Raw genomic sequence first — 18,998 nt, 5'->3', positions numbered from 1 at the left:
CTCCGAAACTGGTCGGCTGACGTGACTTCCAAGGCGAATATCACAAAAATGCCTTTTAAAGGATCTCTCCTGTTCGGAGGCAAACTGGAGAAGTTAGCCAACAAATGGGGCAAATCCCCAGTACCCCGATTACCTGAAGATAGGAGCAAAAGAACATACCATCACTCCTCCTCCCCCCCAAAGAACCAAGGGTAGAGGATTACAGCGTTTTAAACCTTACAGGAACACACAGTCCCAAGCACCTCGTACTTCAGGCAGGTCTGTCCTTTCGGAACAAGCACATTAAGAGAGGAGCAAGCACAGGGGCAAGCTCCGGCTGTGCCCCACGATGAGAAGATGCAGACCCACCCACAGGAAGAAGACATAGGGAACAGACTTACCCTCTTCTACCAAAGATGGGTTGAAGTAACATCGGACAAGTGGGTCCTACCTATCATTCGAAAGGGGTTCACCCTGGAATTCCAAAGCATCCCCCCAGACAAATTTAAGAGATCACTGTGCCACTCCCACTCCAAGAGACTGGCAGTGGAAACCACGCAAATAGACTACTCAGTCTGAAGGCAATAACTCCGGTGCCTACGTCTCAATAAAATACTGGTTACTATTCCATCTGTTATCGTTCCCTAGAAAGAAGGAACATTCCGCCCCATCCTGGACCTCAAGGCCGTCAACCATTACCTGAAGGTACCACACTTCCGCATGGAAACCCCACGCTCCGTTATAATGGCAGTGCAACCGAGAGAATTCTTAGCCTCCCTGGACCTATCCGAAGCCTACCTTCACATCCTGGTCCATCAGGACCACCAGTGCTTCCTGCGCTTTGCGATACTGGGCAATCATTACCAATTTCGAGCGCTACCCTTCGGACTAGCCACCGCTCCCAGATCCTTCACCAAAATTATGGTGGTAGTAGTGGCTGCACTGAGGAAAGGAGGAGTTCTGGTACATCCTTACTTGGACAATTGGCTGATCAGAGCAAAGTCTCTGGAGGAGAGTCGCCACTTGACTATCGGAGTCAAGAACTTACTACTAGAGCTCGGATGGGTCGTGAACACAGTCAAGAGCTGCCTACAGCCCTCCCAGTCACTAGAATACCTGGGAGTCCGGTTTGATACCAAGCTGGACAAGGTCTACCTTCCCCCTCCAAGGAGAAGGAAACTGATGTTTCAATTTCGAAACCTGTTGAACTCTGTTCGCCCCAAGGTATGGGACTACCTTCAAGTCCTCAGCGACATGACCTCAACTCTGGAAGTTGTTCCATGGGCAAGAGCCCATATGCGACCACTACAATGCTCCCTATTGTCACGATGGAATCCAGTGTCCCAGAACTACTCAATTTGCCTCCAGCTACCGACAGAGGTTTGGCATCAGCTTCAATGGTGGCTACAAGAAGAACACCTAAGCAGAGGCATAAACCTTTCCTCACCGATGTGATCTTGCTCACCACGGACGCAAAGGTGGGGAGCCCACTGTCAGGAACTAACAGCCCAGGGACAATGGAACAAAGAAGAGGCGGAATGGAACATAAACCTCCTGGAAGCTCGAGCAGTCAGACTAGCCTGCCTACGATTCAGCCACAGACTCCAAGGCAAGTCTGTCCAAGTCATGTTGGACAACGTCACAACCGTGGCCTACATCAATCTCCAGGGAGGAACCAGGAGCCAGCAGGTGTCTCTGGAAATAGACCCTCTCATGGAGTGGGCAGAAACAAACCTGCAAGGGTTTTCGGCCTCCCACATCACAGGAAAAGACAATATCTCAGCGGAATATCTCAGCAAAGAGAGCCTAGACCTGGGGGAATGGTCGCTGGTGGACACAGCCTTCCAGATAGTGAATCGATGGGGTCCCCCAGCCATGGACCTACTAGCAACTCGTCACAATGCCCAAGTCCCCATATTCTTCAGCTGCAGACGAGAACCACAGTCTCAAGGAATCTACGCTCTCATCCAGAACTGGCCAGAGGAAGACCTCCTGTATGCCTTCCCACCCTGGCCGCTACTGGGTAGGGTTATTCACAAGATAGACCACCACAGGGACTAGTCCTACTAGGCGCCCTGGATTGATTGGCCAAGAAGACCATGGTACGCGGACATGCGAAGACTATTGGCGGGGAATCCTCTGCATTTACTACCATGCGGGCACCGATCTCCCACAAAGACCCGGCTCGATTCTCTCTTATGGTATGGCCCTTGAGAGGACTAACCTAAAGAAGCGTGGCTACTCAAAAGCTGTGATTGACACCCTGCTCCGAGTATGCAAGTTCTCCACATCTGTCTTACATACGGATCTGGAGAGTATTTCAAGCCTGGTGTGAAGACCCCGCCCTCCTTCCGAGGACGGCATGCAGAAGGGGTTGTCTAAGTCGCTGCACTGGCCTGTTTCAGGTCCAAAGCGGACGGCATCAGACTATGAAGTTATCCTGATGTCTCGCTTCCTGAAAGGAGTCAAACAACTCCAGCCACCTCTAAAATGGCTGGTGCCTCTATGGAACCTCAACCTAGTATTAGACTTCCTAGCAGGGAAGTCCTTCAGACCAACAAGTGGCCTGTCTCTATGCCTCTTGACCTTCGACTGCATTCTTGATCGCAATATGCTCAGCTCGGCGCATCTCCGAACTTCAAGTATTATCCTGTCGAGAACCATTCCTCAGGTTCACCCCAGGCACCATACAGCTGCGTACGGTACCATCCTTCCTTCCAAAAGTGGTTTCCCAGTTCCATATGAACCAGAGCATATCCTTACCATCACCAGATGAACACAGATTCGGAAGACTCTCGCCTCCTTCGCCACCTGAATGTTGGCAGAATCCTAGTCTGATACCTCAAGAGATCGGAATCCTTGCGTAAAACTGATCACCTGTTCATTCTTCACAGCGGGAAGAAACAAGGGGAAGCGGCATCGCAGGCGACCATAGCCCGCTGGATCAAAAGTCATTAATGCCACCTACATAGAGGCAGGAAAATCACTACCTCTACAGGTCAAGGCACATTCTACAAGGGCCCAGGCAGTCTCCTGGGCTGAAACCAGGCTGCTTTCGCCAGCTGAGATCTGTCGGGTGGTGACATGGTCCTCCCTACACACCTTCTCCCTACACACCTGGATGTCCAGGCCAGGGAGGATACAGCCTTCGCAAGGGCAGCACTAAGTGGGCCATGGGTAGCCTCCCACCCGGTAGGGGAGTAGCTTTTGTACATCTCAAAAAAGATATAATTGCGATGGAGAAGGTACAGAGAAGGGCTACCAAAATGATAAGGGGAATGGAACAACTCCCCTATGAGGAAAGACTAAAGAGGTTAGGACTTTTCAGCTTGGAGAAGAGACGACTGAGGGGGGATATGATAGAGGTGTTTAAAATCATGAGAGGTCTAGAACGGGTAGATGTGAATCGGTTATTTACTCTTTCGGATAGTAGAAAGACTAGGGGACACTCCATGAAGTTAGCATGGGGCACATTTAAAACTAATCAGAGAAAGTTCTTTTTTACTCAACGCACAATTAAACTCTGGAATTTGTTGCCAGAGAATGTGGTTCGTGCAGTTAGTATAGCTGTGTTTAAAAAAGGATTGGATAAGTTCTTGGAGGAGAAGTCCATTACCTGCTATTAAGTTCACTTAGAGAATAGCCACTGCCATTAGCAATGGTTACATGGAATAGACTTAGTTTTTGGGTACTTGCCAGGTTCTTATGGCCTGGATTGGCCACTGTTGGAAACAGGATGCTGGGCTTGATGGACCCTTGGTCTGACCCAGTATGGCATTTTCTTATGTTCTTATGTTCTTATCCCATTGGTCCTGAGTCCATCTGGCTACACGCTAGGAAATGGAGAAATTATTTACCTGATAATTTCGTTTTCCTTAGTGTAGACAGATGGAAAGCATCCCGCTCATGGCTGCTCCAGAAATAGAGAACCTCTGATATCAATCTTGACACTGTACGGATAAGCCTTGGCCTACCTCTATGTTAAGACACTCGCAGTTTCCTAGGTGTCGGCGTTTTTTTGAGCGCACCGGCGGTCTCCAGTGCCAAAATGTTTATATATATAATCATCAGTTGAACCTGTTCAAAATTAATCAAGTATACTCAAGTGTAATCAAGTATCAAGCAACATATATCCACACTGACTTTTCGAGGAGAATACTGAAGAGCTAAGCATGCTGCACAGGTGTATGTAGGCTGATGTCAGCTTTGAAATCTGACTCAGTCTCCCATCTGCTATCAGGAGAGCACAATACCCATTGGTCCTGAGTCCATCTGTCTACACTAAAGAAAACGAAATTATTAGGTAAGTAATTTCTCCGTTGTAAATTCTCTTATTCCATTGGGAATGTTTCAGACTTCAACCATTATTTGAATAAGATTAAGGAGTGGTTGTATGTGCACAAGCTGAAAGTGAATCTGTGAAAATGGAGGTTAAATTGGATCCTCAAGAGTTGTCCTGTGTCTCCTTTTGTACCAGCCATGGCAATCTATGAAATCCAACAGGTGAGCTCAATGCTGGAGGATCAGATTGACTCAAGTTTTAGTATGGCCCCACAAATTGTATCTGTAATAATCTGTATTTTTCTTTTTACAGTACATTAGAAAATGTCAACCTTTTCTATTTAAAGATTTAAAGCTATTGGTGCATGCTTTAATAGTATCCCACCTTAATTATTTTAATAGCTTGTACTTTTGTCTTCCATTGACTCAGCTGAAAACAATACAGCTACTCCAAAATATGATTGCTAGGTTGATTTTTGGTAATACAAAAATACAAAAACTGAAGTTGTATGGTAAATCTGATAAATCAATTAATGAAAAAACCACACAAATTCGGAAACTTCATAAACAAATGTATGAAAAGTGGAAACACCTCATATATATAGGTGCTGTTTTTATGTCATTTGATAAACAAAACCGCATTCACTTATTTAAGGTGACTACACACATGCGTCACCGAAGTGATTCTGCAACCTTTAAATACAATCATTGGGATCCACTTTTTCTTAAAAAAAATCAATGACATTAATATTTAACATGTCATAATGCCACAACTTAATATGCTCTATTTAAAGAAACAAAAAAGTGCTCTTATCTCAAAAAGCTGCAATGCTTTGTCCGTTCAAGATGAAAACACCAGACACTCGTTTAGTTGGTTTCATAACACACGGCCCTTACCTTATATCAATTTTTTGAGTGGCTTAATACCATTGATCCAGATTTAAAATTCTCATGTCAATTTGATCACCAAGAAATTTCCTTTTTGGACATATTGATTGTCAAAGAAGATCTTCATTTAAAAACCACTTTATATCATAAATCTATAGATAGAAACAATCTTTTGATGTACCATAGTTTGGACTGCAAGAGAACTCTTGTGTATTATGTAAAGACTCTACCTCACCCTAAAGCATCTCATCACTTAGTCTTTTGCCAACAGAATCGGAAGGACAGTTGCCAGTCAAACTGTTTAGAATCATAGAAACATGATGGCAGAAAAAAAGACCATATGGTATTTCTAGTCTGCCCATTCACACCAACTATTAAGCTCTATAATCCCTACTACTTCCTCAGGGATCCCCTGTGCTTATTCCATCACCTCCACTGGGAGGCTGTTCCCATGCATCAACTTACCTCTATAAAGAAATAATTCCTTAGATTTTTCCTTAGTCTATCCCCTGTCACCATTGTATCTTGAACCCTTATTCCAGAGCTCCCTTGTTGAAAGAGGTTCACCACCTGTGCATTGATTCCTTGGAGGTATTTAAATATCTTAATCATATCAACTATCTTGCCTTTCCTCCAGGGTATACATGTTTATATCTTTAGGTGTGTCCTCATATATGCTTTACAACAAAGACCACTGAGTATTTTAGTAGCCACCCTCTGGACCAACTCCATCCAGTTGATATCCATTTGAAGTTGTAGTTTCCTTAATTGTACACAGTATTCCAAATAGTCTCATGAGGGCCTTATACAAGGGCAATATCACCTTTTTCTGCTGACCATTCCTATGTGTTCAAGCATCTTTCTGTTTTTTTCATCACCTTATCCACCTGTTTCTCTGATCTTAAGATGACCAGTCAACCCTAGATACCTCTTGATTTGTATTTAAAATAATTTCATCCCTATACTGTACAACTCCCTTGTGATTTTGCATACATGACTCTGCATTTTTTAGCATTAAATCATAGCTGCCAGACTCTAGACATTCCTCAGGCTTCTTATGGTTTCTACACCTTCCTTGGTGTCCTGTTGCATATTTTAGTATCATTCACGAAAAGACAAATCTTTCCTGATAGTTGTCACACCATGTAATTGGCTAGTGGACTGTGTAACCCAATGTTGCACGCTGGCTGGCGTACAGGTTTGATTCTGTCTAGGCTCAGCTAGAGAGCTATGGCAACTTCAGTGGCTCATTTCTGGGCCTCTTCAATTGAATATATTTGCAAAGGTGCTGCTTAGTCGGCTGTCCACACCTTCATGCCCTATTATTGTTTGGACAGCATGTCCTGAGCAGATAGTAAACTTTGGACAAGTAGTTCTACACAGCCTGTTCATCCAGTAGGTCATTCTCCACCTGTTGATGCTGGGGTGCTGTTTAAATACTGCTTTGCAATGCCACCCTCACCTTGGGACTTTCTATGCCTGCTCGATGACTGAGAATGCAAATTTGCTTAGCTGTAAACAGGGTTTGCATAAAGAGTGGGATGAATTAGCCATATTTAATACTCAATCACCTTTCTGAAAAGTCTACTGTCTTGCTAAAGCATAAGCTCTGGGGGGCTTATGAAGCAGTGTGTGTATGTGGGAACTCCCGTGCACATTCAGTAAAATCATTGTGCTCTAAGAGCCCATGTGTTATGACAATTCATCTTGCTTTCTGTGGAGAACACTGTTTACAAGTAAACAAACTAGTTTCCTTCAAAACTGACATGATTTAGCATTGGTCATTTTCAAAATGGTAGAAAACAAGCAGGGGTTCTGTGAAATGTCCTAATTGTGCTTTCAAGATGATTGTTTACATCAGCATAACTAGTGTCTGTGATATCTTGGGCCTTCCTATAAAGTGCTTAATTGTGATGCCTATGCTTGTATGTCCCTGAAAGCCAAAAGGTCAAGAAACTACACTTTGAAAGAGTTTGATCTATCTTTGATCTTCTACCTTAGCAGTTAAGGAAAAGCTGCCTTCAGCGCAGCGGTCATTACCCAAATCTGACAAGATGCAGCCCTCATGATTTGGCATCATAACTGTGAGAAGATTCCTTGTAGGTGCCATTCACTTTCCAAGGTTAGCAAATCTAAGGCCAGAGCCTTGGTGCTGAAAAGTGTGTACTTTGTGCCGACAGGTGCTTTTTGGTGCAGACACAGTCCCCTTTGGCAGAATCCCTCCTTGGTACTTAAGGAAAATCACAATGCTGTCTTTTGTGCAGATATCTAGTCCCAGAGACTTCAGTTTCACTGCAGAAAAATCAAAGCTCCCTAATACTGCTCTTTGGTTCCTGAATCAGACCCACTGTACTTCCTGCAGCTGTCCACCATCTCATAGTGAGAAGGATATGGTTAGAATTTGAAAATTATTTTGATATGCTTTCTCATAGAAACATATAGAAATGACGGCAGAAGAAGACCAATAGGCCCATCCAGTCTACCCATGGGGAACCCCCTCCATCCAGCCACTTCCTTATATCTTCCGAATATTCAACTATGTAACATTAAGCAGTCTTTAATCAAGAAATGTATAAACAATCTGAACTAAACAATAGCAAGTATGGTAGAATGCAGGGTAATCCGCAATCTAACCTACAAAAAGTCAGCCTTGGAAATGCAATGGTATATTTCTGCAGTCATCCATTATGACCATCTCATAGCTCCGAAGTGTCAGTAGTAATATCCTTTCTAATATATCTTTGAGCTGCAGGAACAACTTTTCCAAAACACTGTCCCGACCTCAAAAAGGAAATATAGCTAACTGCATCTCCAGGTCCTGGATCACAATTATTTCAGTGGCCCGTTTGCACCTCTGCAGCAGTGCGCTTGGCTCTCATTCCAATAATCTTGAGCTTGGCCTCAGAACCAATGTCACTGAAGCTCCTCATCTAAAATGGCCGCCGTTCCCACGCTAAGCGGGAACGAGGCCGACTTCTGCCCCTCCGAGCGCGATTGGGAGCGTGAAACCGAGCACTCCAGTGACAGCGAGGGACCCTCCCCCCCCGGGAGGCACCTCGAACACAGCCCCTCGCAGGAGAGCCTCGACCCGGGCTCCCCACATGCACTACACTGGGAGGATCGCAGCATCGGGAATGGAGGAGGGGCACCGCGCGGCTGACAGCTGATCTGCTAAGATGCGCTGAAAACGGCGGGAAACTCGTCTGCCGCAGCAGGGAGGTTCTGCTACACAATCCGACCAGAGAAATAAATTAACGGTGACAACAGGGGTATGGCGCCTCCCTGAGTAAACTGCCCAGAGGAAAGCGCTTCTCAGGGGCAGCGGGTCGGATCGTGACAAGGGAGGGTGGGGGGGAGGTTGGACTATCAGCATGCACCCCCAAGAGGAAAGCCAGGGACTCCACCTGTAAATAAATACAGAATACACTTACCCCACATACAACAGAGCAAGGGATAGAGACTTCAAGAAATAGTTTTTTGTTTTGTTTTTTTAATTACCAAACTTGATCCATCCAAACAAATACAAGATAAAGTAAAACAAAGTCAGTGAAAGTTAAAGTATTCTAATGGGGAACCCGAGCTTCCACACTCGCATCTGCTGGAGTCAGAAAGATACTGAGGTTTTCCAGAGGGTGCAGTGGTGTATAAGGGACTGCCCTCTGAAGTTTGGTCTGACTCCATCTGCTGGATGGGGGACATAATCCACTGTCTGGACTGATCCGTGGTATTACAGGAACGAAAATTAGCATGTAAGGAATAATTTCCTTTTTTACCAACATTTTTTCCAAGAATGCATGCTAACAAAGGCAAACAAGTGCTACATACTTTGGACTGAAGATTTGTTTCTCTATTTAGAAAACAAAAAATCTTAGTTTTTGCAGCTATTTATCATCTGTAACCCAATAAAGTAGAATTTCTTAGTTACATAGACTTGGACATAAACTTGGACATAAACTAGAATTTCTTAGTTACATAAACTTGGATCTCGAATTGCATCTTTTACTGCTGTAATTAATCAGGGCTACATCTTCAGAATAAATTGAAGATCCATCACATCAGCGCTATGGCAGCTTTCTTCTCAGTCTTTCTGAGCTCAGAGTTTTTCCGTTTTGGTGCCATCTGGTGACTTCTCCTGCTTATGTAGCTATTTATCTTGCTGTTTACCAAGATCACTTGTTACTGGTAAGCAACTTTGCTTTCAACTTTTCCTCTGGTTGTCATTCTACTAGTGCTTTTTAAGCACTCATGTTAATGTATGATAACATGAAGTCCCTTTCAATCATAGTAATTCAAAATTGGACTGTAAACATTTAAAATAACTTGCTATAAAATCTAAATCTTGATAGGCTAGGGAGTTGGCAGCAACTAGTGAACTAATAGTATAGCCTGCATACAAGGTAATATCAGGGCATAAACTTATTCAAGTTGAATTATAAACTGTTACAAAAATCTGCTATACATTTTTACCCTTTTTTTTTTTCTTTTTGCAGGCAAAGGCAAGCGGTGGAAGAACTTGTATTTTATATTAGAGGGCAATGACGCCCAGCTTATTTATTTTGAAAGTGAGAAGCGTGCAACAAAACCCAAAGGATTAATAGACCTTAGTGTATGTTCTGTTTATGGTGTCCATGACAGTTTGTTTGGCAGGTGAGATGAGTTTCCAATTTATCTCTTCTAAAATTAAACATTAAGTATAGTAGCATCATTAGCAAATCATTTTAATAGATAGTAAATAACTTAGTGCTGCGGCTGTCAAAAAAGCAAACATTGGGCTAGATTCATCCAACTATCGCATGCGAAAGGAAGAGGTGCGTGTTTTATGATAGCGCACATTGCAACAAATAGGCTAGCTTAGTGCTTCGCATAGGTATGACCGCAGAGTGTGATAACTTTCGCACTTTGCGGTAATTCCACAATTATTGCAGTGCCTACCTGCAACCACTGGGGGGAGTGGAGAAAGACTAGCTATAAGGCCCTTCTAGTAGTTAGCTATTTGTATCTCTATAGGAGGTCCACCTGGTTACTTGAGGTGAGGTTTAGGTAGTAGTGTAGGGATTAGGGGTCACTCTTGTGAAGATTTGACATCCTTCGGAGTGAGAGAACTCACACAAAGATGAGATTTGTACAATGTTCTCTCAACCTAGCTTGATGGACTCTCTACTTGGGTTATGGGCATATTGCACAGCTTTAATGCCAATGAAAAAGGTGTAGTTATTGTCAGCGTTAAAACTGTGCGATATGGCTTTGCGAAGCCAGCCCACTTTTTCCAAAATCCCACCCCTTTTAAAAATTTGCATCGCACCATGTGTTATGGTGCTTTTCGCATGCGAAAACCCCTTAACGCATACAAAAAGGCCATAGCACGAGTCGGAAAATAACCCCCAATGTTAGGAATTATTAAGGGAATGGTCAGTGAAACAGAAAATGTCATATTGCCTCTATATTGCTCCATGGTGAAACCGCACCTTGAATACTGTGTACAGTTCTGATTGCTGCATCTCAAAAAAGATATAGCTGTGATGGAGAAGGTACAGAGAAGAGTGACCAAAATGATAAAGGGAATGTAACAGCTCCCCTATGAGGAAAGACTAAAGAGGTTAGGGTTGTTCAGCTTGGGGAAGAAATGGCTGAGGGGGGTTAAGATAGAGGTCTTTAAAATCATGAGTGGTTTAGAACGAGTAGATATGAATCAGTTATTTACTCTTTCGGATAATAGGACTATAGGGCATACCATGAAGTTAGCATGTAGCACATTTAAAACTAATCTGTGAACATTCTTTTTCACTCTGGAATTTGTTACCAGGGGATGCGGTTGATGCAATTAGTGTAGCTGGGTTTAAAAAAAGGTTTGGAGAAGTCCATTACTTGCTATTAATCAAGTTGACTTAGAAAAATAGCCACCACTATTACTATTTATTCATTTATTTATATACTGACATTCGATCTGAGAATATCACATCTCTGAGAGTTCAGGTAGCAGCCCTTGGATCTCTACTACATCGTCGAGAGGGAGTTTACATTCTGGTACTGTAGGTATTTCCCTATCCCCAGAGGGCTTACAATCTAAGTTTTGTACCTGAGGCAATGGAGGGTAAAGTGACTTGCCCAAGGTCACAAGGAGCGACAGCGAGACTCGAACCCTGGTCTCCTGGTTCGTAGCCCACTGCTCTAACCACTAGGCTATTCCACTAGTTTTGGGTACTTCTTGCCTGGATTGGCCATTGTTGGAAAAAGGATGCTGGGCTTGATGGACCCTTGGTCTTGACCCAGAATGGCAACTTCTTATGTTCTTAACTTCTTAATTTCTTGCTCTTACTGAATATTTTAAGACTAACAGGAAAGGAAAATAGACACCATATTTTCAGTATGTTTCTAGAACTGCTGTCATTGCATAATTCTTGATCGTGTTGGCAATTCTGCTTCTGCCGATCCTGATGAGTAGTGTAGTCATAGCAAACTTAACAGTAGTGGAATTTTTGTGTAATAAAATGACAATTGTTGAGAAGAGGGCACCTTTTTTTCAATTTGGTTTTATTATATATTGTCAATATTCCAATACAAAGCATTGAAAGGAATATACCGATATGATACAATGAAAAAAATATACAAAAAATATATTATAATTAATTTAAAAAAAAAGGAAATATAGACCTCAGTAAAAACAAATAGGGGAAACTAATTCAAAAGGTTACCTTCCCCCTCCCCCTCCCCCCCCCCCCCCCCCCAAAAAAAAAAAAAAAAACCTGATTGAAAAGAATTTCCATTTCATCCTACTATACCAGTCTAGACAGTTGGGTTATGTACCTCCACCAGCAGATGGAGGAAGAGTACACAGCCTTCTGAATGACTTGACTGCTGCCATGGTTGTGTTTTTGCCTTCATGCATTTCTTTTTTTCCTGTCTTTTTGGCATTCTTCCATTTGCTTTTTCTTTCCTTGCTAGAGTCACTAGCTAGGAGTTATCAATCACTTTCAAAATTTTCTTGCTTTTTCATTGCTACCTCATCAACCTGACACATAATTGCAGCTTATGTACTTCAGAAATTTCTATTCTACACATATCTAGAAATTCATGACAGATTACATCATAACATTCATAAATAACCTAAACTGTTACATACTTGTTTCTCAGTTTTTCCCCTTTTGGTTTTATTTTCTTATGGAATAATCTGCTACTTTTGATTTTTGTTGGACTATTTCTCCAGGCCATGAACTGAGCAAGGCCTGAAGCACACTTTTTTTCTCACAGATCATCATTAATAAATATAAATCTTTGGATGAAGGCCACATCGTTTCTGCATTGATGTCACTGCAAGTGGTGTGGGTTTGAAAGGAGAAGCTTTGTGCCTAACTGTCCAAAACAATTCCAGCTAAGAGCTGACCTTGAATCCCACAAGAGAAGGCCCAGAGAGCTTGGGCCATGGTCATGATGATGGTCAGGTCTCATCGAACTCTTCCGTTGCTTCAGTCTTGAATTGAAGATGGCCAAGCTCTGAGGCAAATCCTTCTTTTCTCCCTACTCAGTTTTTCGTGAGGATGTCTACTGAACCTCAAGTGAAAATTTCAGTTCATTACTGCTCATCATTGATGTATGCCTCTAAAGACTCAGATGTGGTAAAGGTTGGCCACACCTTTTAGCAAATGCATCTTGAGAACCCCACTCTCCTCTCCACTTCCCAAACCACACATACACTTATGACCTTCCTCCAAAGGACTATACACTGGAATTTGAGTAATAGGTCTATACAGCCTTGGAGTATATGTAATTCCCTACAGAGGGTTGTTCCAGTCTCATCACAGAGTATTCATCTAGAGTATAACTGAACAAGATGAACTCTGAGGTGTTTATTCAAAACCATAGATGTGCTGCTACATGTTTCAAGTATTTCAACTCAAGAGGCATGTGGAACGAACCACATGAGGTATCAATAGTGTAGATGCCTGGTGGATTCTCTGCACTGGCTCTTACTATAGTGAGTTGTCTGCGTCCTCAGTGCAAGGAATTGCACCCTGGACCATATCTAGCTCTATTTCATAAAGGTTTACGGTTAAAATGTTCCCTCAAATTTTTGAAAGACTATGTGCACAAATTTTCTTTTGTGCAACTTTTTATAAGTTGAGTTCAAATTTGTGTGCTATAAGCTGGTATAGTTCAAATATTGGGATTTCTTGTGCGCATGTTTTGCTCTGTGCAAAGGGTTCATGACCTGTGTGCATATGCATAGTTTAGAGGGAACCATGGTCTCTAGTTTCCTTCTATTTTGTTGTATTCTTGGTTTTGCACCCCATCTTTTTCTCAGCAACTTAAAACAAGACGATAATTATAAAATATAAAGCAATCAAAACATTTTACAAATACAGCAATAATTGCAAAATGCAATTTTCCGGCGATAAGCAGGGCATTTAGCCATGCACAGTGGGTGACGTCATCCATGATGTCACGAAGGCGGAGCTACTGTCTTAGCTTGAAGAGCTTTGAAGTGCGCCTGCTCTCGGGTTCCCGTGCTCCTCGAGCTCCCTCTGTTTTAGTTTTCCATGGTTACACACGGATGTGTGCGCTACTCTCGCCCTGACTAAAATTTAAAAAAAAAAAAATTTCAAATCATCGCGACGGACAATGACAGAAAAAAGAAGACAGGATACCAAAAAGCCCAGGTTTTAAGTATTGTACCTGCGGCAAAATTGTCGTGACTGGGCATAATTATTGCTATTTATTCCTCTGTCCTGACCATGATCAGGCCACATGCAGGGACTGTGGTAAAATGTCCCCATGGGCAAGAAGATAACAAAAGGAAAAGATGGAAAGGTTGAGGCAAATATATGCCCTCTCTCCAACAGATGATCGATCGACTAAGTCCTCCCTGGGTAGGCAAAAGTCCTGATCCGAGGCCCCTCGACGCGCGCACTCGGCCTCGGAGGGCTGTGCGTCGCATACTGCGTCGGCGTCCACGTGTGCTTCGACCGCTCTGCAGACTACGACGCATGCGCCGTTAAAACCGACGTCGTGTCCTGGGTTGATGCCTCGTACGACGCTAAACGCATGCGTCGACTCCATCGAAGAAGTCTATTTCTACGACATACCAGGACGCATCTCATCAGTCTACGACGCAATTACCTCAAAAAACTAAAAAACCTTCTTCTCCCCTGGTGTATAGCTTCTTAAAGTTAGCTATGATCTGCTGGTCCATAGGCTGCAGTAAAAATTGTATTGGGTGGGAGGAACTCTGCTGTGAGCCATGAGAATTCTTCAGCCAACTCATCTTCCAAGTCTCGTGGGTGAGCAGGAGCATTGTCCATGATGAGAGCCTTGAGTGGTAAGCCTTTCTCCTCCAGATATTTCTGTACAGTAGGACAGAAAACTTCCCTTATCCATTCAAGATAAAGGACTTTTGTCACCCAGGCTTTTCTGTTAGATCTCCACATGACCCCTAACCTATTCTTCATAACATTGTTTTCTGAACACTCTAGAGGTCGTAGAATGATAAACCAAGAGAGGCTTTATCTTGAGGTCACCACTCGCATTGGCATATAGCAATATGTTTAGCCTATCCTTCATTGGCTTGTGGCCTGGCATTTTCTTTTCTTCCTGGGTAATGTACGTTCTCTTGGGCATTTTCTTCCAGAATAGTCCAGCTTCATCACAGCTGAAAACTTGCTGACAGGAAAAGCCATTTCTCTGTGTCATTGCTTTGAAGGTGGGGTATGTAGTTTCTAGCAGCCTTTTTATCAGAACTGGCAGCTTCACTATGCCTAGCTATGCTATGAACCCCAGTGCTTGCTTTAAAATTGTGAAGCCAGCCCTTACTGGCACGAAATATTTCACCAAGTTCACTTGTTAATGGCTTATCCTTTACGATATCTGCATTTATAGCCCTAGCTTTTTCACAGATTAGACACTCAGGCAATCACCTGCCATCTGCCTTTCATTTATTCACACTAGCAATAGGCATTCTACTTCATCTATCACTGTTGATCATGACTTACTAATTTGAGTGACATCTCTAGCCACACTAACTTCCTTGTACAAATCTTTTCTTTGTAAGATTGTCGAAATGGCAGATTTTGACAAGCTGTATATGAGAGCGAGATCGGTCACTCGAATGCCACTCTCAGATTTCTGCACAATTTCCTTCTTTTCGATAATGATTGCTTTCTTTATCTTTGGGGCCATTTTTAACACTTCTCTGGTGTTCTGCAGGGAGAAGAAATTAAAAAAAAAAAAATCTAAAAAGGTGTACCACCAAAAACACCAACCCCAGACACTTTTTCCCCCTCCCCACCACTTCTGTGCACATCTATGGCCCTCCAGAAATTCTTCTGTACCTTGCCAGCTGAGTGCTGTCCCCCGATGCTCTTGTTTGCTGCAATTCCGTGCCGGGTCTGCCCATGTGCGGCTAGGATGAACAGGTCCCATAGGTAGTAGCAGCATCACTAGCCAGCCAATCTCTGTTGGTCCCGCCTTCCAAGACCAAAAAAATGTGATAGGCAGCGGGTCAATTACAACCAATCTGCGAAAAAAAATCCAAGACTGCATGCACATGGCACGGGTCGTAACTCAAAACCGAAAAGTTTGGTCGTAACTCAAAATCTGATTGTAACCCGAAACCTGAAATGTTGGTCGTAACCCGAGTTGGTCGTCACTCGAGCCGTTTGTAACCCGAGTGCCCACTGTACCTATCTACCTCTCCTTGGAGGTGGCTTCTTCAAGTTTAAGCTAATAAAGTAAACTGAGGAGCCCCCATGCGAATGCATGGTATACCAGCCTGCATATGCACTGTAGGGCACAAAGTTCCAGAAACTGACATAAAAGTTCGGGACACGCTTCATCAGTTATCGCCAACTTATAAAGACTGACATCCTGCTGTCCTCAGAGAAAACATGTTAGAAGAAAACAACTCTGCTTACATGTGAACCGGTATGATGTACCCACTAATGCCGGTATATAAAAGTTTCTAAATAATAATAATAATAATGGTGCTTCCTATTAATAAGGTGGCTAGGAAGCACCATGTCTGGCAAATCCAGCATTCAGTTAGTGTGGTGATTGAATTTGCTCTGAAGAAGATCATGTAGCCTAAGGTGTGCATGCTTTTGTTCAACCAGGCCATAAGCCCAAGCCCATGGGCCTCATTGGAAAGTGACAATTTCAGAATATTATGATCTACTCTCACATTGCCAACTACCAGATCTACATGGGCATACCATCTGGAAGGAAGTGAAAAATTCCACTGTGTTTTTTTCTCTTAATAGAAACGAGGAATTCTATTCACTTATGGATAGAGGGAGGAAGGTGAAATGCATCTTAAGTGCAGTCAGCCAGTGGTGAATTAAAGATCACATTGAATCTCTGCTATATTCTTTGATACCCTTAGACTGATATATCTGTGGGTGTTATGGTTTAGGGAAGATGCACAGAAATGGCTGACACGTTTCTTGCTTGCCCAGGAGTATGTTTGGTAAGAAGGTAAAGGATACAGTAGACTTTTTATTAAGGATCTCTGTCCAGATACTCTACTTTAGTGTCTGGTAAACCTTTAACATTACTGAAGTTTTAGGGAAGATTTCATAGAAAGGCTTTTTAATTAGTGCCAGAAAAACAAAATATAAAAAAAATATTTCCCTTGCAATGGATTTGCAATTTATATTTCTCCATCAACCAGCAGGGCTGAATTAGCTATTACACATGGATGGTAGTGATCTTCATCGCTGTACGAATCTTTCTCTCCTAGCTTATAGAGCTTTTGTTTTACTTAGCATGCACGGGAGTTCCCTCATGTGTGCTGCCTTGAGAGGCCCTCAGTCTGAGTTTCTGCATTGAGAAGGCCCTCAGTCTGTCTGAGTTTCTTTTTTTATCTTAACTAGTTTTGAGTTGCCTGGACAGCCTCCCAACAGCATTTTCAGTGCTACTAAAATAAAGTTGAGTTGGAAGGGGAAAAGAATATCTGGCTCAAGGCCACACAGCGCCTTCAAGGATTACGTGTGTAGCTAGACGTCTATCACTGATAGCCATGATATTTTTTTATAAATGTCTTGGGCCAGACCATGACACAGCTAACTTGTATGGCTATGACCAGATGTCACCAAGATCTGAGGAACCGGGCCTTGAAGATGAAAATTTCACAGGTTAGTGAAAAGCCAGTCGTTCCTCCTCTCAGGCTGCCTCAGGCTCTCTCCATCTCTAGTTGAGCAGGAGCTCCACGAACAAAGCTTCCTTTTCTGTTGTACCAGTTTCTGAATCTGCTACTCCACTGGGTTTGAGCAAAGCGTGGAAGCACAGTGAACTGTCTGTAAGCCCTTCACAGGCTCATCAATACACAATGAAAAAATGCTGTGTCAGAGCTGTCAGGATCAGCCCCATTGATGCATCAGCTCTTGGATCCCATGTCCCTGTTAACTCATTGGGCATTGATTCAGCTAACACAGCTGTTTGCTCTGTTGATTCGTTCAATATTTGATCCGTTGGCACTTCACAATTGGAGCACTGGTCCTCTGACCCCATCCAATTGGAGCATTGGTACACCTGAAGAATTTGAGGCAGGAACAATCAAGAGGTCCTGAGGATGATTCACTGCATTTCCCTCCCTCCATCTCAATGTCCTTATTGCCATTCTTCACCTCAAGCAAGGACTTTGTCTGGAGATCCCAGATCCCATATGCTCCATAGTGCTTCTGGTCTTCTTACATCCACCAGTTCAGTTGACCCAAGAGTTCCCTCCTAGCGTCCATTAGAAACTTCTTAAGAGAAAGAACCCATATTGGTCTTAGGTGAAAGAATTGGTGAAGAATCTTTGATTTGTTCCCTCAAGGAGGAGTCCATCTCACCTCCACGCCTTGAGAGCTTTCAACAGCAGTCTCAGTGGCAGGATGTACCTCCCCACCCTCCCTCTGTGAAGGAATCTTGCCAGCTGAATGAGGGAGTCCTAGACACTATGGCCCGGGAATATTCCCCTCCAATATAATCGAGGATCCTGCCCAATCGCCTTCATCATTATTGGGGTCATGGGTTAGTGCCCCTTCAACTCTTGGTTCTGAGAAAGGGTCTATGGGGATTCCCTCACTGTCTACCTGATCTGCCGGAGCATTCTTTTCCACTAGAAGACCTTTCATACTTTAAATTCTTGAACAAGATGTTTAAGGCAATAGGAATTAATGTCCATAAGAACTAGGACTCCTACATTGAGGTCTTTGGCCTTCTCCTGATTCTGGAAACTGTCCACACCTGCAGCAATCCTGATTCACTTGTTCTTATAGGATTTGCAAATGAGAAAGTAGTAGACTCAAACATCCTGCCCCCAGCAGCCAGGAAAATGTATCTGAAAAACAGATTAGAGCCCCCTGCCCCTCAAAGGGTGTAGAGTAGTTTAACTACCGCAACAGTTGGTGGTAATGAAGTCTGTGTTTAAACAGTCTAAGAAGATTAGATTCTTCTCCAGCACTGTTGGATAACTTTTGGGAAAAAGTTGTTCCAGAACTTGATGTTCAATGACCACATCAAGGCCCATTAGTTGTATATGGTGTGCAGTATTTACACAATTGTATTGACAAGCTGAAATCCCGGATGGAGAACAGGAAAACTATCAGCAGGCACTTCTGAATGTGGAGGAGTGTGAATGCTATCTTCTCTATTCAGCATATGACTCATTTGATAGCACAGTACAATCTTATGCAGTGGCCATTGGAGCATACCGATAGCTTGGTTGAGAGCAAGCAGCTTGCGTGAGGATGTCCATGACAAGTTATCCGATGTTCCTTGTTTGGGAGATAACCCCTTCAGAGACCAGGGAAACAAGTCACCCACATTAAGGAGCAGTATGCTGCAGCCAATCTTTCTTGACAGGACCTGAACAAGTT

At 43.1% G+C, this 18,998-nt stretch overlaps 1 protein-coding gene across 8 annotated transcripts in view; it reads left to right on the top strand.

The window, feature by feature from the left end:
• Positions 1 to 18,998, top strand: part of RASA1 (RAS p21 protein activator 1) — a 384,196-nt gene that overhangs the window by 144,048 nt on the left and 221,150 nt on the right. For all 8 annotated transcript variants that reach the window (XM_029573687.1, XM_029573696.1, XM_029573711.1 and 5 more), the window contains exon 11: positions 9,639 to 9,795. In XM_029573687.1, coding sequence (XP_029429547.1) covers positions 9,639 to 9,795 — 157 coding nt within the window. The remainder of the gene's footprint in view (positions 1 to 9,638; positions 9,796 to 18,998) is intronic.

This window comes from Rhinatrema bivittatum, chromosome 1, assembly GCF_901001135.1.
Source record: "Rhinatrema bivittatum chromosome 1, aRhiBiv1.1, whole genome shotgun sequence".
NCBI classification, from domain to species: Eukaryota; Metazoa; Chordata; class Amphibia; order Gymnophiona; family Rhinatrematidae; genus Rhinatrema; species Rhinatrema bivittatum.
This window is presented reverse-complemented; position numbering and strand designations above follow the sequence as displayed.